This window comes from Mustela nigripes, chromosome 6 (assembly GCF_022355385.1).
Source record: "Mustela nigripes isolate SB6536 chromosome 6, MUSNIG.SB6536, whole genome shotgun sequence".
NCBI lineage: Eukaryota > Metazoa > Chordata > Mammalia > Carnivora > Mustelidae > Mustela > Mustela nigripes.
This window is the reverse complement of record NC_081562.1, coordinates 128,703,590-128,731,551: the sequence shown is the minus strand read 5'-3', so window position 1 is coordinate 128,731,551 and position 27,962 is coordinate 128,703,590. Positions and strand designations below refer to the sequence as shown.

Sequence of the window (27,962 nt, the reverse complement as noted above, 5' to 3'; positions counted from 1 at the left end):
CTGAACATGGCCACAGTCAGTCTCTGTCAAAATGATTTATTTAAATTACAAACAGAGACCAGATCCCCAGATAATCATCTCTACCCTCATGCTTACCCTTCCACTCAGCCCAACTTTGAATCAAATCTTTTAATCGCCCATAGACACTGCTATTCAATTATTAGGTCACGTTTACCTCCAATAATCTAATATTTTTGAAGCAAACTCACAAAATCTCAGGGAACTAAATCATCAGTATCCACGTGAGCTTATTAATGGGCACATAATTTATTTTGCATTCTAAGAAGTCAATGAAAAATTATGTAGCTGTATCAAAAAAACTAAAAATAATTACATTTCAGTATCAGATTACAGAGAGATTCTTTTCTCTATGATTTTTTTTTCAAAGGCTTCAATCTTCGCTTTTCTTGTGAAGCAAGTGAGCGTCTTATGAATGTATACGCTAAGTAGAAAATGGTAGTAAAAAAGGGTATTTGGGAAATAGGAAAGATAACCAAAATTATAGGTACTGAGAGGGTAAGAGAAAGAATATAGAGCAGGTGAAAATCCCAGTGTCTGTGTTGTCTGTGGGCTAGTGAGCTAAGGAAAGGGGGTTCTAAAGATTCCCACTGAAGCCACACACACAGCCCTGCTGCCTGCACGCGCGTGCGCACACACACACACACACTTATTTCCTCTCTAAGTCAAGGACAGACACAAATCTTGACAAATCACATAATGGTATACTTACTATTTCAGTCAATCTGTAAAATACAGGATTTTATCATCTGGGGTTTTTTTTTCCCTTCCCCCTCCACATATTTCTCCATTACCTAAAATAAATTAGAAAATAAACATCCAGATTTTATCTACAGCACAGAGCTTGTAAAAGTCTCTTGGGGTTGGACTTTACCATCTTATTTCACAATTTATCTATAGACTGTCCCAGCTAATTAAAAGTGCAGCTTAAATCAGTGTGTAAACAGGCAGAATGAAACACATCAATAATCTTCTCAAGGCTGGACTGAGTTCACCCTTCGATGTTGGCAGTGATGCTGCCGGGCTCTCCTGCTGCAGGTACCCTGAACACACTGCTTAGAAAATTGAAGGCAGTAACCATTTGAATTAGAAACAGACTTTACAGACACCCACACAAGCTACAGCTATGAGGACAACAGGAAAGGGGGCTCTTAAAAATGTCCAAAGGCACATTTTCCTTCAATTCAGGTCTGTACCTTGTCCTTTAAGAACATTTCCCTAAAATATCAATAAGCAAAGATGGGAAGCTATGCTAGGTCATTTCTGCCATTTCTGCATTTCTGCCCTTGGATTTGGCAAGGTGTAGGTGGACACAACTAGACATGTTCTGGAATTGTACAGAAAAAAAATTTTTTTAGGAAACCAGTTCTGTTTCTTTCCAACCATTCAGTAAATTCTGAAACCCTGCCTCTTCTCTTATTCTTTCTGCAGCTATACTGAGTCATATAACAGAAGAATTTTAAACTGTAGCATTTAATAAATCTCCCCAGATTCAATATGCTGTCATTACAGACCCCAAAAGAAAGAAGTCAAGGCTAAATCCATGCTTGCCCCTTTCATTACACACAATTTCAAATTTATGGTCGTGTTCTATCCCACATCTCAGTAACAGATGCAGACTGAGTGGGTATTTCCAAATGATTTCAAATCCTGCACAAATGAATATGAGAGTGGCAGATAACATTTCATAACACTCGCCCAGACCCAGGCAATCAAAAATGCCCATTCATCCACAACACTTTACCCAAAACACCTCGGAGGTGTCATTAAATTCACAGTGTTATGTCTCTCTACTTTCTTTAGTCCAAAAGGGATTAAAGGCAACTTAGAACAATCCATACGACAGTCAAGGGTAACATAAGCAAAACAAGTAAGCAAAAGTCAAAACAAATAGGAAAATGAAGCAAATGGCTGTTCATCCCAGCCCTTCCGGTGGGAAACTTCTGGCGGAGACTAGTCTGAACATTTTCTCAGCTCCCGTCCTCTCAAAACAGACACAGTCCAGGCCACTGTCAAAAATATCTGTCTGGGTTTGGCCCATATGTTTCAGTATTTGAGTTTATTGGACTAAATCAAAGTACCACCTTTCAGATTAATCCAAGTTTCTCATAGAAAAAAAAAAAAAGGTCCTTGAGTAATATGGAAAACCTTGTGAAGTCACGGAAAAATTTCATGAACTTGTAGCCTTATAAATGAATAGTAAATTCACTAGACCTCAGAATATTTAACAGTTTCCTTTCTTCAAGAGTAAATCCCTAATGATAACATTATGAAATATATATTCTTTACTGCTATCCAAACATGAATATACCTCATCATGGCTAAAAGAACCACTTGGAAAGCTGCTATGGGGGCTAACATAAGACAATTACCAAAAAAAAAAGAAAAAAAATTAAGATGTTATCTAAATTATATGCTTTCAAGAATCAATGTTGTCTAAATTTTAGGCTTAATCCAAAAGGTATTTTGCATACACTACTATGTACATGATACATACCAATTTATACATACCTGTTTCATAAGGGTTTTTGCAAAATTAGGAATGGATCTGCAAACACCTTCTGGTATTGAATAAAATGTATATTCCTGCTAATGATAAACGTTGGTGAAATGATCAGTTCTTCTTATTAAAAACAAATATTGACTTAATTTGAATATAAATGAAAGAGCTTACCTTTGAATTAACTGCAATCCTTATGTTAGCTGTCCCGTGGATGTTTCAAGTAGAAATGTTTAGTTCTTTTCAAAATAAATTTCTGTGATAGTTTACGATTTATCATATAACTTTTTTGTGTGGAATTAGTTTTGTTTTTTTTTTTTTAAGTTTTCCAAAAACAATCCAAAGAAAGAAATGTTACTCTATGTAATCATAGTGGAATATAGATCTCTATGTCTCATTTTAAAAAGCAGAAATATTTTTTTTAATTTAAAAAAAGAATGAATAGGAAGAAAGATGGGGGGAGTAACGTATGACCAGTAGGTTGTTGGGACAGGGAAGGAAAATGAGGGGACAAAAACGTGAAGCCTTAAAATTCAACCTGTTCTCTTCAAAGGAAAAAACAAGTCCTTTCAAATGTAAAATGTCCATTTAAAGAGCAAACAATGCATAAATTTTAGGGAATATGGCAAAACAAAGTGTTTACTCTGCCTCCCCCGACTCTCTGCGAAAGCTGTTTGAACATCATATCATTCTGGTTTTGAACTTTTCACAAATAAAATTCTTTCTCAAATGAAACACTACAATTCTATCTCCAAATTGTCATTATATACAGTGATGATGGCCAAATACCAATGAGTATAAATCGTCTGCTAATTAAACATTTCCTAGAAATCAAGGCTGCATCATTTATAACATCAGGATACACAAAAGTTCAGTGACCATACGAGAGACACACAAGATAGACTTCTCATGAAAAATGGCATGAATCTTGCATATTTGCACATATTTTTATATCATGTATACAATTGTTCATTTTCATTCATCTGTCCTCTTGGCTACCTAACACTGAAACTGATATTTTTCTGAAAAAAATTACATTTTGATAAACTTCATATAAAACTTTGGAAGAAACATAATTACAGGCATGAATTACAAAAGTGAATACGAGCTCTTTACCCACCTTTAGGTAGTACAGAATTAACACTATTCAGTTCCTAATAGATTTTGAACTTTTGCTACTCTCGATTTTCTTTTTCAAGAAAAATATATTACTTAACATGACACAGCTTTCAAAACCAAAGCAGTTTCATATGTGAATGTTTATTCCCCAAATTAAACAAAATGCATCATTTCAACAAATACCTGGTTTAAAGTAGGAAACCTGACATACACAACATTAATAAATATAAGATTTCTTAAGATATTTAGCCTTATATGTATATTTTTATATAATCATCCCCAGCAAAAAAAAAAAAAAAAGAACTGTCAGGTTTTTAAATTTAACTATAAAAGTCCCGTTTTGGAAAAATTCCAAAGCCAAGGGACCATTAAAAATGGAATAAGATGCTAAATTACAATACCTCTTTTAATAGCAATGACTGACTGTCTAAATACACATTTAATTTATTTAATTAAATTGATTTTCTTAGGAAATTGATTTAGAAAATCACTGTAATTAAATACATTAAGTATATAGTCAGAAATGTAGTCATTGCTATGAAAGTGCTAGGCTCTCAATAACTGTGACAAAATCAAAGGGAAGCAATCTAACAGTTGCATACTTGAGGACCTCTGAGCCCTGCTTGCACACCGAAGCACCAAGAACACTTCCAAATCCCAGTATCATTCTCCCACCCAGACACACAAGTCAGGGCGATCACATCACCAAACAAGCAGTCACCTACGTTACTGATTTGCTCCTGAGTCCTCTTCAGCCTCTGTAGTTCAGGAGTGTCCGTAACGATGCTGAAGCCCCTCCCTTTGCTTTCTTCAAAATCTCTTTTGTACTTGACCTACCAGAAGAGAGAACAAAAGAACGAAAAAGAAAAGTAAACCAAGGAGTCACAAATCCCACTCAGGAGAGGCCAGGGCCAAGGAAGCTACACTTGGGCAAGACCTCCAGAGCCAACCCCATCAGCAGCTGGCAGAGGGAGAGGCCGCCAAGCACAGCCTGATGGCTTGGTTTGTATCCCAACAAGGTCACTGACTGTGTGACCTTAGACAAGTCACTTAACTACTCTGTGCGTCAATGGTCCCGTCCATCAAACGGCGATAACAGCAACAATATTTTTTTTTTAATTTATTTGACAGAGAGATCACAAGTAGGCAGAGAACAGCAACAATATTTAAATAAGGCTATTTAATAAGTCATAAGGATGGGATCAAATGTCCTAAGTTACGTACCTAACTGTGAACAAGCAAGCAAGGCCTCCATAATCATTACTATTACCTCCCTCAATAGTTGTACTACTGCTCAAGACAAAAGTGTGGGAAAAGACAGCTGAATCTGCTCCCGTGCCCATCTCGTCAGTGACTAAGCACCATTGCCCTACGGAGGCAGAAGACCTACAGAATCATCAACAGCCAGGCCTGTCCTTACAAAGTGTTCATTCTATTTCATAAGGCAAAACATATGGATATGGTTATACAATGCTATATGGCCAAGTGTCAAGTATGTAAATGCATATGGAAATATTTATAAAATAAGCCACACCTAGAGATTAAAAGATTTCCAGCACATGCTCCTGGCACACTGTGTGCTGAGGTACCTAAGATTTTTTTTTTCCGGTATTTAAATACACTTCTTTTCTAATTACGACCCAGTGAAGCTGAATTTTATAGTTTCCTCGAGGGACTGGAATCGCTGATGCTTAATCTTACTAGAGCCCCATCTCCTGTTATTAGCATAATGACAGCAACTGTCACACCAGTTAAATATGCTGCTTGTTAAAGACTAACACGCTACATCACTTGGACTGTTCTTATTTCTTTAAAATCTAAATATTAAGTGATATGGAAACACATTTTTGATAACCCATATCATCCTCATTTTACATTCATAATTATTAGGCTCAAATTAGCACTTCAATTAATAGCTAACATTTAGGATGACTAATAAAAATATGATTCTGTAAGTGCAACTTTCTATATAAATTTGAAAGGTTGACTTAGTTGAGCATGGAATGACTGGGTTTGTTGAGTCATGTCTGTGTTTAGACACTCAATTCCCCCAGGTATTTTTGTCCTTGGGGCCTCTGAAAAATTCCCTTTTACCAGAAAAGCTTGAAAGAAAACAAAAAAATCCCAGATGGCTACAAATAGAAAGGTCTAGATTCCCTCGTCACTAGTAGCTTAAGAATATCTCACGTTTTCTCCATATTTTCGTCTAAATATATAAAAGTAATAAAGCCCTTACTCTTACTATTCCCATAAATAAAAGGTCAAATAACCTGCATAGTTTTTCTTTTACAGAAAGTGCTGAATGAGATTAGCCTCCTACCCCCCACTCCCACAGCATGAGTGAAAATACTCACACCCACACGTTCTTGAGGTTTTATGCCCAACTAAGCAAGGAAGCCATTTAGCTTCACTTGATGTAAGCACAAGGCACAGAGTCATAAAATAAGAAAAGTGGCAAAGATGACAAGGTTATAACAGCTACAGGCATGAGGAAGTGAGGAGAAAAATCCAAAAGTCAGGTTCGAACACCCCGAGCCCCAGTTTCAGGGAAGGCAAAATCATACATTCTTTTGGGATCAGTTTAAGGGTATTTTTTTTTTTTTTCCTAATGGAAATTCCCAAGGCAAAAACTGAAAAGAAAACCTGTCAAGTTCCAGAGGCATAGGTTTTGAGCTGGCCACAATTTAACAGTCCATTCCACATTCACAAGGCACATAAGAATCACCAGACTTGGGCTTATCTCATTAAGGGACTAGTATTGTATAGTTATACAATCATCTCTGTAATCAGTCTGCAGAGTTTTAGAAGATGTGTAATCATTTTTAATGGTACGATCCACAAGCAAGCCTCACAGATGCTCGGGACCAGCTCAAGTGCCTCCTGCCAAGTACACCTTTACCCCGTGCACGGAGCTCCAAGCCATAGTCACCCCCTCTCTTGTCCCCTGTCCACTTACACCCTCTCTTTCTATTTAGGTCAAATTTTAAATATTATATCTGATGATTTGCCAGTCATCATTCCGAGAGACAAGTGGATACAGAAAGAGATCAGAGGGCAGAGGGAAAATCTCTTCAATTTCGCCCTCAGGATTTTTGCCCTCAATTTTTGCCCTCACGACACGACCCCACCCTCCCAATGAGAATACTGCACCTTTGAGCCCAGAGATTGACCCACACTGGACCCATAATCCAGCGTATGTGCATGAGCCCCAGGTCTGGGACATTGGTAGGAACCCTTGAGAAAGGGGTGCTCTTTCTCCAGCTCCGGCTAGTTCGGGCTAGCAAACCGGAGCTGCTGGTCACCACCCAGGCACCACCACCACTAGCCAACACCTCGGCAAGCCAAGCAACAGACCTCAAGGAAGTCCTATTCAGCCTCCAGGTTTTTCAGTTAAGTGAGCTCATCTATCTCTCCCTTGATAATCCAAAGAATTCTGATTAATTCAACCTACTCTCACCGTGCCCAAAATGTTTGCACACATACAAGCTTCCCAGTAAGTATGAACGTGTAAATTTCTCCAGTGATTCTTCCTGCTGTGATACAGGATTTAATAGTTTACAAAAACAGTGGATTCTATCTCGGGAAAAGCACTGCTTTAGTGGGCAAGAGCCCTGAAATCTCATCCCATTCCCTATTACTTGCCAGCCACCTCACCTTCTCTGAGCCAGTCTCCTCCTCTCTAATTAGAGATTCTAGTAACTTCTTAACTAACTGATCTGTGGAGATTGGGTGAGAGAAAACACCGGAAAGAACTTCAGAAAGAATAAGGGGCTGCGTCAGTTCCCAGCATTGCCATCCTTATATTGGTTTTGCTTGATGTGAAAGGATCATCTAATATTTATCATGAAACATTAAAGAGAATAGTTCTACAATAATAAGAAAGATTACAGCTCACAAAGCAAAATATATTAAGAATCAGCTCTTAGTTCACATTTACCAATTTTACTCAAACTATTCCAGAACAGAAACTGATTTTTGTTGTTGTTGTTATTGGATTTGTGCCAGCGATCAGACCCCTACATGGCACCTCGGATATGTCATCTGGTGATCACACAGGTGGAGATGAATTCTGAGCCCCATCTGTGCAGGTGCTGGGCGACAATCTGTCTTTGCCAAGAGTCATACCACATGCTGTGCAAATCTGTAAGAACTGGATGAAGAGTATTCTCGTAAGTCAACTGGGGGTTCCCTGTCACTGACAGAATGTTCTCTCTTGCTCCCTATCCTGAGCCCATGGGAAGCATAATCCCTTTATTCATCAAAGCACAGCGTCGCCGGTGATGTTCCTCTGTGAGCTGGGCTGGCCTCCCCCCGCAGTCTGGAGCCCCGTAGCTTTACACCGGCCTGGTAGAGCCATTCTCATGCTAACTGTTCTTACAATGGGGTCTCAGCCCTCCGCTCTAGAACACACAGAACTCAGGGATAAGAGCAAAGTCTTCATGATCGTTCTAATCCCAAAACCTAGCCTAGCCTAGACTCCCAGCCCATGGGAGCTGATTATCAAATGATTAAGAAAAAGAAGGGAGGGTAAAGAGAAAGAGAAAGGAGAGAGGTGACGGCGGAGAGGCCCAGTTCCAGAGGTAAGAGAAGAACCACATATGCAGGGCCTCAAACATGGCTCTATCCGGCAGGAGCCAACCGTGGGGGCAGCGGGGTGCGGACAAGGGAAGACCAGGACATTAAACTGAGGAACACAAATCTAGATCATATTTAGAAAAAAAAAAAAATTGCTAGCCATAGTGCTTGTCCATTTGGGCTTCCGTAACAAAAAATGCCACAGACTGGGTGGCTTATAAACAATAGGAATTTATTTCTCCTGGTTCTGGAAGGAGGAAGTCCAACATCAAGGGGTAGGCAGAGTCCGTGTCTGGTGAGAGCCTGCCTCCCGGTTCATAGATGGCCATCTTCTCACTGGGTCCTCACATGATGGTAGGAGCAGGGGAGCTCTCCAAGTTCTCTTCTACAAGAGACCCCATGATCGAATCGCCTCCCAAGGCCTGACCTCCGAATGTCATCATACTGAGGATTTGGGGAGACACAAACAAGCAGTGCTATTCCATATTAACTTTGTCAACATGAACTCTGTATTCGTTGAACCTCATCTATCCTGCCCTTTGAAACTCCAGCTCTTCCCCCAGCAAAAATGCCTTTTCTTCCCTTATACATCAGCACTAGATAGAAAATGATCACCTCTGGTCTCTTGCCTACTCTCCTGCTAAAAAGTATTTCACTATAATTTCATGAACAACAATGGCAGTGTATCTTAGGAATGTCATTCTTTGGAATCCCCTCAAATGTTCACCCATTCAATCCTTTGTTCATTCAAGAGAGATTTACTGAGCACCTACTATAAGCCAAGTACTGCTCCAGGTGTGGGAACAGCACAGCGAAGACAACAGTCATGATCTCTGCCCTCTTGGAGCTTCCATTACAGTGGGAGAGATAGAAAAGACACAAGACCTAAGGAAGCTGAACAAACGGTGTGTTCGTGGTAAGTGCTAAGAGAACAACAAGGTGAGAAGGGCCAGGAATGCTGTCCATTGAGATAGCGCTGTCCAAGAGGGCCCCAGTAAGATGGTGGCATCTCAACAGGACCTGAGGGGTGAGGACTGTAAGCGCGCAGGGACACGCTGGGCATCTGGTTTGACAGGTACTAACCTGCTCAAGGTGAGCAGGAGAGAAGCTGGAAACTGGTTAGGGAGCAGGCAATTTTGCTCCTCCTCCCTCAACTGTTCCCTATTGGAGAGCCCACCCAGGACCACAGAAGACAGAGAGAATTTCTGGGCCCAGCCCCAGATCCTGGCTTCCCCAGAAGACCAATCCTGGAGGCCGTGTACTCCTGTCAGTACAGGGCAGGAAGGATGCAGGAGGAGAGAGGACAGTACTAAGACACACCAGGAGCTCAGAAAAAGGATGGGCCGCAGCTGAAAAGCAATGCCGTCTTAGCATCCTTTAGGCTCATCTCTTCAAGACTGAACGAAGCCACTTCAAAAATGCGCTCCTTAGGTTATAGGTAAGAAATACACACAATAGGCAATTTGATTTGACATATTTTTCTTCAGAAGGAACTTATATATGTATTTCAAATGCTGAATGCAACATAATATTACATGCTATGTACATGCGCTTGTGCACATACACACACACACACAAACACACAATCTTCCTGTACTACGGATTAGAACCCTATGCTAAGAATCAAAAGACCTGAATTTAAACCTTAATTCTGTCCTGTGATCTTTATTTGTTCAATTTCTCTAATACTCCTGATCCTCAGCTATAAAACAGAAAAAGAAACGGAGAAAAAAAAAGAGCAACGTGCTACGTAATGTTTGGGTGGTTAAAGTTAACACTATGAGAACATCAGGCAAGGACATGCCTGCAGAAGGTCATTAGCAAATTAGCTTTGTCCTTCCCACTAAATTTCAAAAATGACCTTTGTTGCTTAATATGATCATTGCTGCCAGCCTGGACTTGCTCAGTGGTATTTTGTCTGGACTCATCAGCTAACGGTACTCACAAGTTCATGCGGAGGAAGAGCCCGGACACCGGCAAGGTTCTGGCCGAGCTTAAGAAAAAGGCTCACGGCGACCGAAAAGGAAGACTCCTCAAAAGCAAAAGGTAAACAGCTGCAAATTGAATGATGTGCTCGTTCTGAGATATAAATTCGCTCTTCCAGATGCTGCAAGTACCACAATTATTGATATTCTAACAGTATAAGTAAATTTTTATAAAAACGAAAACCACAACACAGAAAAGCCAGGGATCCACGTCAGGTGAAAGAAACCGGGTGCAACCAGAGACTGATAAATTGTCAGATGACGAACTGAAAGGAAAAGAATTCAGAGGCAGAAGTGAAACCAACATGTCCCGCAGCCCACCAGCTCCATGCCCAAGTATTCTCAGGCCCTGGAAACCCCTGCCCATGAGCTTCTAGGGACAGAAACCAGCATGTTCATGATAACATTGTATTATCAAGAAAACTGGGGGGCACCTGGGTGGCTCAGTGGGTTAAAGCCTCTGCCTTTGGCTCAGGTCATAATCCCAGGGTCCTGGGATCAAGCCCCACATCCTGCTCTCTGGTAGGCAGGGAGCCTGCTTCCCTTCCTCTCTCTGCCTCTCTCTGCCTACTTGTGATCTCTCTCTCTGTCAAATAAATAAATAAAATCTTTAAAAAAAAAAAAAAAAACAACTCGGGGCCCCTGGTGCTGCAGTCAGTTAAGCATCCAACTCTTGATTTTAGCTCAGGTCATGATCTCAGGGTTGTGAGATCAAGCCCCGTGTCCAGCTCTAAACTGGGTGTGAAGTCTGCTTAAGACTCTCTCTCTTTCCCTCTGCCCATCCCTCACTCACCTAGCCCCAGCTTAAGCACACTCTCTCTCTTTCTTAAAAGAAGAAGAAGAAGAAGAAAAAGAAGAAGAAGAAGAAGAAAAGAAAGAAAGAAAGAAAGAGAAAAAGAAAGAAAGAAAGAAAGAGAAAAAGGAAAAGAAAAAGAAAAAGAAAATTAGAAACAACCCAAGTACCCATCCACAGGAGAATGAACGGATTATATTATATTCGTATAATATATTATAATCCAGGAGAAAAAATAAATGAACTACAGCTGCATGGATCCAATACATACAAATCCCATAAACATTCTGCTGAAGGGGAAAGATGCAAAGAATACATACATACACGGTAAATAAAGGAGGGAAAGAAACTTGATAAGGACATTATCCAAGGCTGTTGTGAGATCTGCTCATGGGAAGATGTGAGGGGAGATTCACTGGTGCTGATGTCCATGTTGTTGGAAGGTAGATTCACATGCAATGCTGCTATAAAACTCACATGGAATAGCCATGTGAGTTTTATAGCAGGGTTGCCTGTTCTTGTGTATTGTGTATTGATTAAATATCTTACAATACGGGACGCCTGGGTGGCTCAGTTGGTTAGGCAGCTGCCTTCGGCTCAGGTCATGATCCCAGCGTCCTGGGATCGAGTCCCACATCGGGCTCCTTGCTCAGCGGGGCGCCTGCTTCTCCCTCTGCCTCTGCCTGCCATTCCGTCTGCCTGTGCTCGCTCTCTCCCCCTCTCTGTCTCTGATAAATAAATAAAATCTTTTAAAAAAATTAAAAAAAATAAATATCTTACAATAAAGCATTTTCAAAGAAAGCAGGGACAGAGTTTTAAAAGTCCAGATGGGGAAGCTGAGGTATGCAGACTTGGGTTTTCCATAAATGGTAAGGGACTTGGCTGGCAGGTGTCCATATGTGGAAAGTTAAGTTACTCATTCATTTCTTCATCTTAATGAAGCTCTTTCGCACAGTGGCCAACACAGGGTTGAAGCAAAAAGGTTGGAAAAACAGAAATGGAGAGAGGGAGAGAGGGTGTTGCAAAAGGGATTGCAAACATGGATTAACAAGGAATAGTAGCAGTACAAGGGGGTCCTGGGTCTATCACAATAGACCAGATGGCTAAGAAGAATCCAGGGGCCGATGCGTAAGCAAAAAGAGAACATTCTTTAGTTCTAAAGCAGCTTACCTTGTCAGAATATGTTTAATGGAGGCCTAAAATCTACAGGAATATTTATTACTGATTCATGTTATCCTGCTCTTTATTTCATACATTTAACAGTGTCCATCTGATACAATGAAATCAATGACCAATGTTATTATCTTTTATGACATGATGGATACTTGACATTTCTTCAAGGGGGAATTGTGAGAGTTGCATCATTTTTAAACTACATGCAAAATTCCTACTTTGATATGCAAAATTTAGCACTCAATTATGTACCATCATGTACAGTTCTATAGATTTTAAAGTACTAGAGAATGTGGACCACATGCTTCTTTCTATCTCATTGCATTTTGCTTCATGTTAAGCATATATTAAAAGCTTAATAACTATTTCATGACTGATTACTATCTGGTTTTGTATTTTTAACATCTAAAATGCAGAAAATTGGCTAATCTCACAATGCTAGATGGGAATTAAACAATTACAAAGGAAAATCTGATTAAGGGCATTTTTTAAGATGAAGTTAATTTTAACAAATGTTAAGTCAAATGAGCGCAAAAGAGAATTCGTTTTTCTTTAAATTAATCTTATAATTTGTAAATTTATGGTTAATTAAATAAAATTAAAATTTTAATTACCTTTTTAAACATGATTAAAAAGCATTAAATCTTTTTAAATTCACATATTTATAAGTCTTAAATTAGCCTTCCATTGCATTCACAGATGTACTTACTGATATTTACAGATTTGTCAGTATTTTATGTATATTCGCAATACAGCTGCAACAGATTTGGAGTTCCTTTACTTCAAAAACATTGAAATCTAGGGGTGCCTGGGTGGCTCAGTTGGTTAAGCATCTGCCTTTGGCTCAGGTCATGATCCCAGGATTCTGGGATCAAACCCCACATGGAGCCCCTGCTCATCAGGGGGACCTGCTTCTTCCTCTCCTTCCACTTGGTTGTGTGCCCTCTCTATCAAATAAATAAATAAAATCTTTAAACAAAATTGAAATCTACATTTTATTCTAAACATGTACTCTAAATACATAAAGTAGATCTTAACTGCACAACTTAGCTGACTTCTCAATAAGCTAAGATAATTAAAATTTACCCCTAAGATAATTAAAATTCACAACCCTAACAGGATTTTGATAAACTCTTCGTGGGCCCTGACTCCACCTTTTAATAGCTGTGTGATCTTAGGCTAGTTACTTAATCTCTCTGAGCCTCAGTTTTCTCGACTACAAAATAAGCATAATGGTAACAGTATCAGTAGCACCTTTGAGAGAATCAGTGAGATGATGGTAAGAACACTTGACATCTCTGTGCTCTCGATGTCCCAGGCACTGCACTGAGCCCTTCCTGAATCACGTGAGCAGAGCCAGGGTGGGAAGGCCAACCGTGCTGTGTAAGGAGCACTCAGCATTCCACTCCCACAGGCATGTCTTGACTTACTAACAGTAGCCAAATAGCTAGAGAACCCATCTCAGCACAGGGGCCCCTGAATTGGAGAGCTCCTTCAGTCTTTTAGGGGATTGAAAGAGAATATAAATAAATAAATGAAAAAACAACTAAGAAGGGCTTTGCCTGTATCAGCTTCAGATAAATCCTCGCAGATACACATTTCAATGCCCATTTTCATCCATAAAGAAAGGGAGTGTGAAGGAAGTGACAGAGAGAATAGGAGACCAAATCTCTCTCTGGCACCTCCCCAGACATTATTCTTCAATTCCTCTGGCAAAACAAAACAACAAAACAAAAACAAAAAACAAAACAAAAAAAACACCAAATAAAAACCGTCACAAATACACATAAGATAGAGACAGTGTCCTATAAATAAGCAGAGAGGAAAGTGGAACTAATTGAATATTTCTTAGTAGAAGATACCAGAAGGTTTGCGTGACTTAAAATTTTTGCTAATTCATTATCTGCAATGGAACTTACAGCTCCATAAAAGGGACAAAAACTATTACACTTTTTATCCAATATGTGGTTTGGTTTTTGTTTTTTGGTTTTTGGGTTTTTTTTCAAAAGAAACAATTGTTTATGTTTTCTATTGGTAAGGATCAGGTCAGGGAGAAAGAATGCCATTCCCAAAACTGCATTATTAATGGTAGTATGGATTCAAACCAGAAAATCATATCTACATTAATGAAGAAAATTGGAGCCTAAATTATATTATACACATAATGCATATTTTTACCAGGAATTTTACTGGAGAAAAGTGTAACTAATCCACCAAATTCTGTCTATGAGTTATAAATTACTCCGGGGAATAAACTAAATATTTGGTGATGATTAACTTTTTCAGGAAACTAAAGTATCATCCAATTAACTGTTGGGATACCAAAGGAGCAAAAAACAATTAATATTCTAATACCTGATATATTACTGAAGAGTAGTTGACTCACAGGGCCTGAATACTGCTGTTTTATGTTGCCATGTTCATTTTTAAACAATATTTAATAATTCAGGCAATTTATGAATTTTGATTTCTGGACACGTGTTCTCTTAACTCTTAATCATTTAGAGAAAGCCAGTCTCATTCCATGACATGATTAAAGATTTTTAAACATAAACAACCTAATTCACACACAGATTAGAACGTTGTTGAAATTATTTTGAACCAGAAGTTATCACACAAGGTTAAATTAAGGAGAAAATAGTAAGTTACAAGAAGGAAGATTCCTGCTTGCATGTTTTAAGTGACAAAGTATCAGAAAATGGGTAATTTCCGGTTTAAAAAACTAATTAGGAAATTCATAACTCAGGAAAGAGAGCTACATCCAAACTACAGAGAAGAAAAGAAATAAGGATAAAATCAAGAATCAAGCAAATGCAAACAGCTGAACAAACACAGAACAGTCATGAAAGTGAAAATAACCTGTCCTTAATCTCAGAGTCACAGCTGATGAAAGTGACAGATGATTCTTCCCTTTTCTTACATATGCCTGCTCCCTAACAGATTGACAATGTCATTAAAACTGGTCCTAACAACCTTCCCACACCTGCAATGGCATTCTCCTTGGGGCAACACCGACTGCTTTCCTATAAGAAAACATGCTTCTTCCCCATCTTCAAAACTGAAAAACAGGAAAATAAAACCTGTAACACAGCAAAAACAAACAAACAAAAAGAAAGCAGAAGAAGAATAAATCTAAATGCATTATACTTAATGCATGCACAAATGACACTGAGAATAGCTTCCGTGACAGACAGCCTGTGCCAGCCAGAAAACCCCATGGATCACAGCAAGATATTTTAATCAAAAATAAAAATTTAAGAGATTGAATTATTTTTTTTAAAGATTTATTTATTTATTGTAGAGAGAAACAGAGAGCAGAGAGAGGGGCAGAGGGAGAGAGAGAATCCTGGAGCAGACTCCCCGCTGAGTGCAGAGCCTGACACGGGGCTTGATCTCACAACCCTGAGATCACGACGTGAGCCGAAACCAAGAGTCAGACACTTCAGTGACTGAGTCACCCAGGTGCCCCCGAGATTAAATTCTTAATACAGAATTTTATTTAAAACATAAATTGGCCTAGAAATTTGTATAGGCTATTAATATATCTATGCTACAACCAGAAACTCAGGAGTAACTCAGGTCTTCCACAAGGAAGAAATGATTAGAAACAAATATATGAGCAATGTTGAAGAATGAAGTGAAGAATTATGGTTTCCTAAAATTCTTAGTGAAGAGTGAGAGTTTCACATTGATTGCAGGTGTCAGTTTTGAGAAATGTTGGTTTGTTGCCTCCCTGCTCTGCAGTAGCAGTTGGGATTTATTCAAGAGCTACAAGTTATCAGACTAACATTATACTAGACATTTGACAGACTCTCTTGTTTAATCTCCAAAATCACTCTTCAAAAGAGATATTTACTTTACCATTTTTTACATATGAGAAGTATAATGGAAACCCACTGTCTGGTCCCACCCAAAACCTCCATCCTTCTCGTAATGGTTTCATGCCTCACTCCATCTATTGATGCTTCCTCAAAAGGTGCCATTTTCCTACATGACCCACTTCCTTCACCACCATCAAATGGACCCAAAGGTAGTCGTCATCTGGCCTAAGCCACTCCGAGTCATCTTGTTTGGGGGGATTTGGGAACTGGGACCCAACGTGTAGAGTGAGTCTCGGCCTCTGCCAGTGAAATCTCTAAGATATAAAACTTTGGAATTGTCTACAGGCATGTTTACCACCACCAGAATCCAGAGGGATGGATGCAGCCCATCTGCCAGAAAGAGTCCTGATCTGATGGCATTTGATTTCTGATTCCTACCACCCCTAAAGCTCAAACAGGTACATTCCTATCTTGAATTTTTGTACCCTAATATTCTCCAAAGAAATTACCATTTTGCTCAGCGAAGGTTGAGTTTCCCATCCCTTGCAGCCAAGAACCCTAACTAATACAGGAAACTGTGGCTTAGTGATTAAGACACAAGTCAAGCACCGGCATCTTGTAAGCAGCAGAGTCAGGATTCAAACCCAGATCTGCTGTCCCAAAGCCTTTGCTCCTTCTACCATATCATGCTACAAGACAGTGATTCAAACATTTTGTAAACTTCATTCACTTAGACTGAAATGCAATTTTAAAGAAAATATACCATTATTTGTTTAAAAAGATTAGATTTTAAAACAACAGCATGAACAGAATCTTAAATAATTTTTAAATTGTCTTACATATGACATACATTAGCCGCTACTGGCTGTTTAATGGTTGTAGACACAACCCATTAGATGCTTGGTAAGCATTCATCAAACGAGTGGGTAAATAAAGTACCTCCAGTACTTCAAAATGACACTTTAAAATCCCTGCTGTCAGGGCACCTGGTGGCACAGTCCGTTAAGCACCCAACTCTTGGTTTCAGCTCAGGTGGTGATTTCAGGTCATGATATCGGGGTCATGAGATCAAGCCCTTCGTCGGGCTCCAAGCTCAGTAAGGAGTCTCCCCAAGCTTCTCTCCCTCTCTCTCCCTGCTCTCTCCCTGCTCTCTCTCTCTCAAATAAATAAATAAATAAATCTTTTTTTAAAAAATGGTTGAGGACAGGAGAGAGTGGGTGTGGTGATGGGAGGAGGGGAGAGGAGGGGTAGAGAGAGAGAAGGAGAGAGAGAATCTTAAGCAGACTCAGCACTCAGTGAGGAGCCCCACACAGGGCTTGATCTCAGCACCCTGAGATCATGACCAGAACCGAAATCGAGTGGGACACTTAACCAACGGAGCCCCCTCTGTCCCTAAAATGATTGCTGTCTTCCTTAAAGCCCCAACTTAGTTCTGTAGATTATTCAGTATTTTTACTTTTAAATTGACTCTGATTTCCAACATGAAAAATCAAACACTAAAATAATTCAAGGAATTTCCCAAGTTTAACATTATAATGAGAAAAACTACTGCATAAGTCTGCACACTGATTAATATCTTATCTTGGTTGTATTTTTATGAAGTTTCAAGTTTCACATTTCAGTGTAATTTCATGGTGCTACAGGTACCATTATATTGTTCCCTTGCTAACTTGACCTAAGAGACTCCCCTTGGGTCTGAAACACTAACAGGGTCTGGGTGAGTCCATTTCCCAAAAGGACAAAAGGTCTTTCTTTTCCCTCCAGAACATATATCTCAAGAAGCCATATAACTCATTTCTTTGCAATGTGGAAATAAATACCTGTAAAAAGTCACGAAGAATAAGAAGGAAACTATGGAACTCTAAAGGTAATGGAAGTGGAAGAGAGAAGCTGGTTTGAACTGACATGGGTAAGTGTTCTAATAAGTCTCTTCGTAATTCAGATTCTGGGATGTCATTCTGCCTGAGCCCATGAATGTCTCACTTACACATTTCGCAGTCCATGAGAGTATAGCTATTTGAGAAACAGGGATACGCCGGCATTGCCAAAGAGCCAGGTGGTTTCACTGTTTGGAAACCATCTGGTCTGAGTCTTCTCTTTGTCAGCACCATCAATACTCCAGTAGCAAGAGCTATTACAGTGATTGTGCGTCTTTCATTTCTTTAAATAAACTCAAACAAAACTCCCCTGAATATAAATTTACTATTTCTTTGAACTGTGCTTGCAGAGTATAATGAAACCCCTGTCAAGATGAGTTACACTGAATACCTACATTCATTCCATAACCTCACAAAACCCAGGGGCAGAACAGTAGACGCGTGCCCATAACTCTAGCAGGACCTCTTGATCACATTAGCCTTTTCTGGGGTATCTACTGCCCAACCTCCCACTGGCAAAATGGGGAATGTCCTGCTGAAGCAGATGTCACAGCAAAGCCGTGTGTGTGTGTGTGTGTGTGTGTGTGTGTGTGTGTGTACATACATACTGATTCAATGTAAGCTGCAAAAAGATACAGATATCATGAAAGCTCAGAGATACATGTTATTTAATCAAGAAAAAAACTGAAAGTGTTTAACGAATGTAAACCCATCATTCCTAGTCTTAACTGCTTCCTCATTCAACAGACAGTATGACAAGACAAGGAGCAATGCTCCTCGGATCACGATCTGGACAACAGAACACAGGACAACAACATATGTTGCCAAGCCTGGGCCTTTACCTCCACCTAAAAGGAAGGTGCCTAAAGTTTATTAAAAATTCTAGGTTTCCTCAAAAATAAACTATGGGGCCTATGTCAAGATAAAAAGCTTTTGCACAATGTAGGAAACCATCAATAAAATGAAAAGGCAACCTACTAAATGGGAGACGATATTTGCCAATGATATAAACAGTAAGGGGTTAATATCCAAAATATATGAAGAACTTATACAACTCAGCGCCAAAAAAAAAAAAAAAAAAAACACCGGAGAAAAAAGGGGGGGGGGGGGGACCTGGGTGGCTCAGTGGGTTAAGCCTCTGCCTTCAGCTCAGGTGATGATCCCAGGGTCCTGGGATCGAGCCCCACATCGGGCTCTCTGCTCAGCAGAGAGCCTTCTCCGCCGCCGCCCCCCCCCCCGCCTGCCTCTCTGTCTACTGTGATCTCTCTCTGTGAAATAAATAAATAAAATCTTTAAAAAAAAATAATGGGCAGAGGAACTGAATAGATATTTTTCCAAAGAAGATACATAGATGGCCAACAGACATATGAAAAGATACTCAACCTCACTCATCATCAAGGAAATGCCAATCAAAATCACAACGAGATGGGGGAGGCTAGGTGGCTCAGTGAGCTAAGCATTTGCCATCCCCTCGGGTCATGATCCTGGGGTCCTGGGATCAAGCCCCACATCAGGCTCCCTTTCCCTCTCCCTTAACCACACCCACCCCCCCGCAACAGCTCATTCTGTCTCTCACTCTCTCTTTCTCTCTCTCTGTCAAATAAATAAATTCTTTAAAAAAATCACAATGAGATAGTACCTCACACCTGTCAGACTGGCCAAAATCAAGAAGATAAGAAATAATAAGTGTTGGCAAGGATGTAGAGAAAAAGGAACACTTGTGCACTGTTGGTAGGAATGTAAATTGGTGGTAAATTGGTGCAACCACTGTGGACAATAGTAGAGTTATTCAGAAAATTAAAAATAGAGAGGCGCCTTGGTGGCTCAGTCAATTAAGTACCTGACTCTTGCTCTCAGCTCAGGTCTTGATCTCAGGGTCATGAGTTCAAGTCCCACATTGGGCTCCACACTGAATGTGGAGCCTGCTTTAAAAAAAAAAAAATTAAAAACAGAAATACTATATGATCTGGTACTTTCACTACTGGGTATTTACCCAGAGAAAACAAAAACATTAATTCAAAAAGATATACATCCCACTATGTTCACTGCAGCGTAATTTACAATAACCAAAATATGGAAGCAACTTGAGTGACCATCAATACATGAATGGGTAAAGAAGATGTAGTATATAATATATATAATGGGACATTATGCAGCCATGAAAACGGACGAGAGCTTGCCATGTGCAACATGGATGGACCTAAAGGGTATGATGCCTAGAGGAATAAGTTAGACTGGAAAGATAAATACATGATTTCACAAATATGTGGAATCTAAAAGACAAAATAAATTAGTAAACAAAAACCAGAATCAGATCTGTAAATACAGAGAACAAAATGATGGTTGCCAAAGGGAAGGGGTGGGGGGATGGGCAAGTTAGGTAAAGGGGAGTAGGAGATATAGGCTTCCAGTTATGGGATGAATCAGTCACAGTAATAAAAGGTACAGCATAGGGAAGAGACTCAGTAATACTGTACCAGCACTGTATGATGACAGATGGCAGGTTATCCTCACCATAAATGTAGCTAGCAGAAAGAGAAGCTGAATCACTAAGTTGTGCACTTGAAACTAATGTAACATTGTGTGGCAACTACAGAAGTCATAGAAAAAAGATTTTAAAATACTAGGCTCTCTGTGATACATGCAAGTGACAGACACAGGCATTAATAAATCTTGTCTTCTAAGACCTTCATCCCAGCTTCAGTCAGAGATAAAAGTTTCCAGCCCCAGATGTTTTTATCAGGACATCCGAAGTCAAAGGTCCTTAAATGCCAGCGTCTACCTCCAAAGGCAGGCCTCCATTTCCCTGCCCTTTAGAGAGAAGCCGGAAGTCACCATGTCACATTCACTTAAGAAGGGACAAATTAAAGAGGTTCAAGTACTGACCTAAAGTTAAAAGGGAAAGCAAGCGAGGCTGTAAGAGATTTTACTTTCTTCTGTGGGCAGGTCATCCTCATCCCCCCTCTTTGCACCAAGGTTTGACTTGTCAAAATTGCTTTGCTGCATCTCCACCTGACATCTAAATCATTTGACAGGCACATAACCTTATCAAATTTCTAGTTAGAGTACAAATAGAAGTAACAAACCATAGCCAGTGAAATTGATAACAGCTCACACAAAGAGCCAGCAGGCTAACTGCAGGAGAGGAGAGAGCCACTGGGGCACCCTGGCCCCCCAGCCAGGCGAGGGGGGGAGAGGCGGAGCCTGAGCCAGATAAAGGCTAATTCCACCAAATCCAATCGCTCTGCAATTGCTCTGCCTGAAACTGAAACAACCAAAAGGCCTCGCACCAGAGGTGGATAACATTTTGATAGCAGTGGTGTCTGTCTGCTCCAACTAGCACCCAGGCTTAAAAGACAAATCGAACAAAAGCATCAGAAAACTACCTTTGAAAGTTTCCTGCCAAATATCATTTGCTGTAACACATTGTCTATGAATCTTGTATGGGTTATGAAGTACCATTCCTTAATTCAGCAGTGCAATGAAAAGAATAATCACTACTTCTCTGATTTTATCTGGAACTCAAGCCAAATCTCCCTGCTTATCCCTAGTATTTGTTCAAGAATATTGGAAGGAAATATTATTTGCCCCCAAATAATAATATATCATATTTTAAAATTAAATGTAAATCACTGTATGAAACCTGAAACCTTTAAAAATATGTTTTCTAAGTTTAAGTAATCCAGGCTCCCAACACTTCCAGAAATAATGCAAAAGGAAATTAAGGGATTAAATATAAAAAGTATATGCAACAGCTAGGCAATCTGCCAGTTAAGGGACAGACCCAAGATTAGGTATCAGTTCACCCAACCATAAGTTTCCCAGCTTCCTAAACACTCCCCTGGTTTGAGACCTTTTAATCCCAGTCCCAGGAAAGGTACATCCCTGATTAAATACTGTAACCAGAGCTCCAAACCCTCTTACCGTTCTAAGTGAAGAATACATAGTTTATAAGTACATGATTACTTCTCTATCAGTCTACCCACCTCATAACATAGCTAGGCAAAATTAACAAGTGAATTTTCGTTCTCCAGTTTCCTCTCATTCTCTCTTCCCTTTTCCTCCACCCTGCTCCACCCAACTCCCAGCCACAGAAGTGAATGAGTCTCTTTCCTCAATATCTCAAATCCAGCCCACTCTTACCCAGCCCCGTCACCAGCCACTGCCGTCCCTCACTCGAACCACTGCAATACCTTCCCGGTAACCCCTCCACCTTGCCTCTGCACCATGCATCCAAAGGGAGCTTTCAAAACTCCATATCTGGGGTCTCCATTTCTTAGTTTAAAACTCATCAACATAGGGCGCCTGGAAGGCTCAGATGGTTAAGCATCTGCCTTCCACTCAGGTCAAGGTCTTGGAGTCCTGGGATCGAGCCCCATGTCGGACTCCCGCTCAGCAGGGAGTCTGCTTCTCCCTCTCCCCCTTTCATGCTTTCTCTCTCTCCATACCTCACTGTCTTGAATGAATAAATAAAATCTTTTAAAAAAAAAAAAAAAAACCCTCATCAATGTGTCCACATTGCACTTGGGTAAAATCTGGACACCGCAGTTTGGGAACGGGTCACTTGCATTCCTCTCTGGTTACATCCCTCCCTGGTCTCCGTCCTATATTCACGCTCCCCCCACCCCCGCCCCCCGCCTCATCTTCTCTCACCCAAGAACACTCGGTGGAATGGAGGTGACCACCACTAAGTAGTTGCCCTTACCAGTAAATCGGCAAACTGTCATCAGGGATCACTGAAACAGAGAGAGCCTCTTGTACCTCAAGGCACTGCTCCCACCACCCTGAGCTCTAGAAAAGGCACTGGTTAGAAGCTCTGCAGGGTAATCACTGGCCGGGCACCCAGACCTTCTTGCTGCTTTTGTTAGCAATACTTAGTTATTTTCTACAAAAGTATCAATACTTCTTTAGACCATCTTATAAACCGAGCATATTTTTTAAAGATTTTATTTATTTATTTATTTATTTGAGAGACAGAATGAGGGAGAGAGAGAAAAAGCATGAAACGGGAGGTCAGAGGGAGAAGCTGATGCCCGCTCAGCAGGGAGCCCGATGCCAGACTGGATCCCAGGACTCCTGAGCCACCCAGACTCCCCAAGCATATTTTAAATTTAGTATTTTTCCCTTCTAATGGGAAAGAATTTAATACTTTCCAAAGTCTGATCAGAACCATGCTCAGAATATTCCACTGAAGCCTCGGAGTCATCATACTTCTATGCACAGCTCCCTCACTAAAATCCTCAGCGTCTGCCCAGCTCTAACATAGAAGTGATTGCATTCACTGCCTTACCCCATGGGTTCAAGCTCAAACCTCACGTCAGAGGAACACTGGCTAGATAGGGAACACATAGAGTTCAAATACAGACACGTGGTTCCAAAGGGCTTCAAATACTAACTCAGGCCAAGGAAAAAAGAAAAGTAAGTTTAATGTTGGCTTCACAAACATAGGAAAATAGTCTCACTCCTTCCCCTTATTACAAAATAAAGGATGCTATTGCATTTCACAATAAATGAAGAATTACAAAATAATTATTTTCTAAGGTGGAAAATACAAAATATCCATGTTGTGGTCAGTATTTGTTATCCTTTGACCCCCCACTCTCCATCATTCCTTCCTTTTGTAAAACACCCATGCTTTCTTTTGAAAACTCAGCTCTTTCCTAGGTGGCTAATACGACATTGGGTTGGCAGGAGTTCTGCATTCCTGTATTTCAGTGATCCAGTCAGCCACAGACACGTATCCAATCGGGGCCACCGAGAAATGGTGACATCATTGGTGGGGCCTCTCTTTCCTGGACTGGCACCTTCAAGGATGTGGGTCAAACGTGTGGCCGCCATTGTATGGCCACATAAGGTAAGCCAGCCTGAAAATGGAGTTGTCACAGAAGGACACAGAATTGAGAGATGGAGAGAAACCAGGTCCTGAATGATATCCTCTGAGCGCCCACAGGCGGCCCTGCCTGAAAACCACTTTCACCCCTGGACTCCCCTGGCACCTGAGCCAACAATACTAATGCCAGAGGGAGTTGAATTTTCTGGCACTCGCAACAAGGAAGTCCTAACTGAAACACTCACATACATTTTGTTATCATATAAAATACAGAAATGGGTTTTAGGGCTTTCCAGATTACTTTCCTCTCAATATCCTACATTTCTTCTGTCCGGCTAAGACTTAGCACGGCTGTTTGTGATCAAAGTTCAATTACACACATTAACAGAGAAGTGGTTCCGATCATTCTAAACAGCGGACACTTGAAAATCATTTGCATATGGTTTGGGACTCTGTCATGAACTTATTAAGGAAACAAAAAAAATCACAAAACATTACTTAAATATTTTTTAACTACTGCCCAGATGGGGGTCCCCTTCATGGAAACGTATAGAATACATATAAACTTGAGCAGGAATTCTGTTTTCCAGAATTTTCTGGGATGTCACTATTTGGGTTGCTGGTGACAGCCACACCCAATTGAGCAAAGTAAACAATAACTAAAGTTTTACTTAAAACAATTCTCAGGAAAGGAGATAATTCCACAAAATGATTGAAAACAAGGTAACTGTGTCTTACTTAGCTGTATATACCCAGTTTCTGTGAAAAGGTGTTTTCTGCATTATGCAAAATTCCTAAAAACCTAAGAACAGGAACTGGCAAGCATCCTAAAGATACCCTTTTGAAAACTCCTTAATCTCTTAACACATAGCATATACTCAAAAGTTCTTACTGTTCCCTTCCAAAAAATATCTTTCCTATCTTTTGGGGTTTTTCTGGTCATTTTAGTATTTCATTTTTTAATCACAGTTGTGTTTGGAAATGGCTGAATAAAAAAATAATAGGTAAATTCCCATATCCAGACAATCATGTCTTCAGTAAGCCTGTCAAGTTCTACATGGATCAGGGGATATATACTCTAAATTTAAAATGTATCACAGTAGTATTTCAGAACATTTCACTAGAGTGTTTTACCCATAAGCTAACTCCAATAAAGAATAAAGAAAATACAAAGGCTAGAAACTGATATCCTGGGTGGGTAGAGGCCCTATTCTCTGGGAACAGAGTTGGAAGAGTGAGTCAAGCTGGTACAGGAACCTGAATTCTAAACTTGGAGCTGAATCTAATACACAGTGTGACCTTTCCATGTTCCCCAAGAATCATATTTCTTTACATGTAAAGTGAGAAAATTAAACCAGATGATCTTTACAGGTCTCCTAGAATGCAAAACAATTATGATTCAGCCTACAAAATCATGTAGAGAATTAACTGTAAAAGATGGTGAGAAGAATTATCATGAGACCACTTAAAATAAACACGGAAGGAAAACAAAATGAGTATGCTTCTATTTTTGTGCAAAAGTGTGCACTAAGATTCAACCATGGCTTAGTTTCCATGTATTTTGGAATTATTTTCAAAAATCATCACGGAAGTTAAGGCACTCTTCTGGTTAACCTTTGGCTAACCATAACACTGAACTTGGGGAAAACCTCTTTCCATAATCATTCCTGTTCTCTGTAGCAATAAACATACCAGGTGCTCTCAAATTGCAGAGTTGTGCCCAAAATATCTGTTCCTACGCTTTCACAGACATTCAGCGATAACTAGTCCAGCCTAATGCATAGAAGGCAGAGAGAAATTACAGTAATTGGCTTGCCCTGGGACAGAACCCAAACCTTGGCATCATTAATAAATTATCTGCGCCAACTGGGCAGCCCAGCCACAAAGTAATGAGACATATGCACTTACCTCTGCTGTGAGAGGTTCCAGAAAAATGCTATAAATGATATGCAGAGCAAGAAAAAATGCTTAAACATATCAGAAACTAAGAAAAACTGGTCTTATGGTTGACTGTAAGTTACACTTTAGTTAATCAAGTCTCATTTTAAATGCCTTAGGGAGCTGGTATTAAAATTCTTTTATAGTAATTACTTTTTTAAAGAGAAAGTAATTTACCCTAATTTACCTATTTTGGAAATCATGTCATTTATCAAAAGGTAAAGATATTAAAGAGCTCACCCAATAATTAATCTTTAATTGAAATCTATAAAGAGAGGGAAAAATACTTTCTAATATTGAAGCATTCCAGACAAACATTCAAAAATCCAACAAAAAGTTTAGTTTATAAAAATAATTTCACAGGGTTCCTGGGGGGCTCAATTGATTGAGCATCTGCCTTTGGCTCTGGTCATGATCCCAGATCCTGGGATCAAGTCCTGAGTTGGGCTCTCTGCTCAGTGGGGAGCCTGCTTCTCCTCCTGCCTACTGCTCTTTCTCTCTCTCTGACAAATAAATAAAATCTTTTTAAAAAATAGTAAAGAAAGACAAATAATTCCACAAACTTAAAAAAGTGAAGATTATATTAAAAGAAGGCACACAAAGAACACACAGCAAAAATCTAATATCACACTGGTGTAAGCCACATTGATCTCCGCCACCATTTTAAATCAAACCATCATGATGTTATCATGGTGTTATTTCAACTTAATAACAAAATTATTTGTTTCCAAGCTATCGGAACCATGTAGTTGTCAGTTTCTTTGACAAGGTCTAAGGGACAAAACTGAATAATCTAGTGGAATAGAAAGTCATTTATGTTTTTCATAGAAAACAAAATAAAATATTGAACTAAACCTATTACCTTCTAGAGGGAAAGTAAAGAGCTAAAAGCCTTTTAACCTGACACAATAACATCTTTGTCTCATCAGGTTTTGATAATGAGCAATTTTTACCTTACAAAACTTTGAATTCAACTTTTTTTAAGCTAGAGAAAAGAAGAATGAGGAGGCATTGTATAAATTAGGGTCACTCATTTCTTTCTAGGGTTTACAAGGAGTCCCGGAAAAGTTTCCTCCCATGCATTCCTGAGCACTTGTCCATTGTAGACCTTCCTTGGCCACATACAAATTAGTCTGGATTTTATGCTCCAAAGAAAATGTCCCACATTTCCATAATGCCTGAAACTCTATCCTCATGGACAAAGGAGTCAAGGAAAGAAGATACCTTCACCCCCAGAAAATTGTGTTCAAAAAATATATTTTTAAATACAGCTCTGTGACATTCTAATAAGATTATCCTCGCCTAAATACCAGAACATGGATTAACATTATGACCATGAAATCTCAATCTAAACTGCTAATTAAGTCTTGGGCTAACTTCAGCAAAATTTCTCCTTGAATCCTGCTGCTCACTTCAGTAAGGCAAAAATGTCCACAGCAGTAAACAAAACTCTTGTGTTTGACACACACACACCAAAAAAAATGTCCCAAATACATTCCATAATTACAAACACTCATCTATTCTGTACATATAATACTCAGGAAGTGGAATGGTGCTGGATAAAAAGATCTATGCCAGCTATGACTAAAATTATGGTTTAAAAAAGCATGTATCTATATATTAAAGGATCAAAAAAACAAATAAAATGGTTGATCTAGTAGGTACTTAGAAAAAGGGTCTCTGGGTGATTTTAGATTTTTATTTCCATTAGTGTTATTACAAAATTATTTGTACAATAAACTAAAAGTGTAAATGCACATCCCTTCAGGTTAAGGGTACTTGTATTTTCTGGACCCAGTAGCATAACAAGCATGGAAAATGGACCCTGCTCTACAAGGGGAAATGGACTACATTACAGCAGGCAAAGTGCTACATGAAGGACACCCATCCAAGGCAATCATACATAGTTCGCTGCCCTCCTGCAAAGTTCTAATATATATACGGCTGTGTATATGTGCTTTTTCCAAATGAAGAAAATATAACCACACAATATAAACCATATGTATCTTTCATGCAAAGCAATACATATGTATCATTATGGATCATACATAATCCATATAATAATATATGTATAGTATAATATATATCATAATACATATATAATATATATATATAATTAATGCAAAGCAATAGAACCATTTAAAAGTCTGGTTCAGCTACTATAATAACCAGATTAGGCTACACAAAAACAAATGCAAATTTTTAAATAGGGCTAACAGTAATGGAAATGTGACATGTATCACTGACCTAAGCAAAATAATGAGCTGAAAGTAACACAGTAACTTTTCTCCTCCTTTCAAAATTTTCCAAGAAGATTCAGGTTAGAGCCTAAC

At 39.4% G+C, this 27,962-nt stretch overlaps 1 protein-coding gene and 1 long non-coding RNA gene across 4 annotated transcripts in view; both read right to left on the bottom strand.

The window, feature by feature from the left end:
* LOC132020115 (uncharacterized) overlaps positions 1 to 4,356 on the bottom strand; it is a 62,465-nt gene extending 58,109 nt beyond the window's left edge. For both annotated transcript variants that reach the window (XR_009404928.1, XR_009404929.1), the window contains exons 1-2: positions 2,530 to 4,356; positions 731 to 812 (exon numbers count right to left, since the gene is read on the bottom strand). This is a non-coding gene — a long non-coding RNA (uncharacterized LOC132020115). The remainder of the gene's footprint in view (positions 1 to 730; positions 813 to 2,529) is intronic.
* The window catches only part of NEBL (nebulette), a 362,713-nt gene that overhangs the window by 169,551 nt on the left and 165,200 nt on the right, over positions 1 to 27,962 (bottom strand). For both annotated transcript variants that reach the window (XM_059404213.1, XM_059404214.1), the window contains exon 4: positions 4,363 to 4,470. In XM_059404213.1, the coding sequence (XP_059260196.1) occupies positions 4,363 to 4,470 (108 nt within the window). The remainder of the gene's footprint in view (positions 1 to 4,362; positions 4,471 to 27,962) is intronic.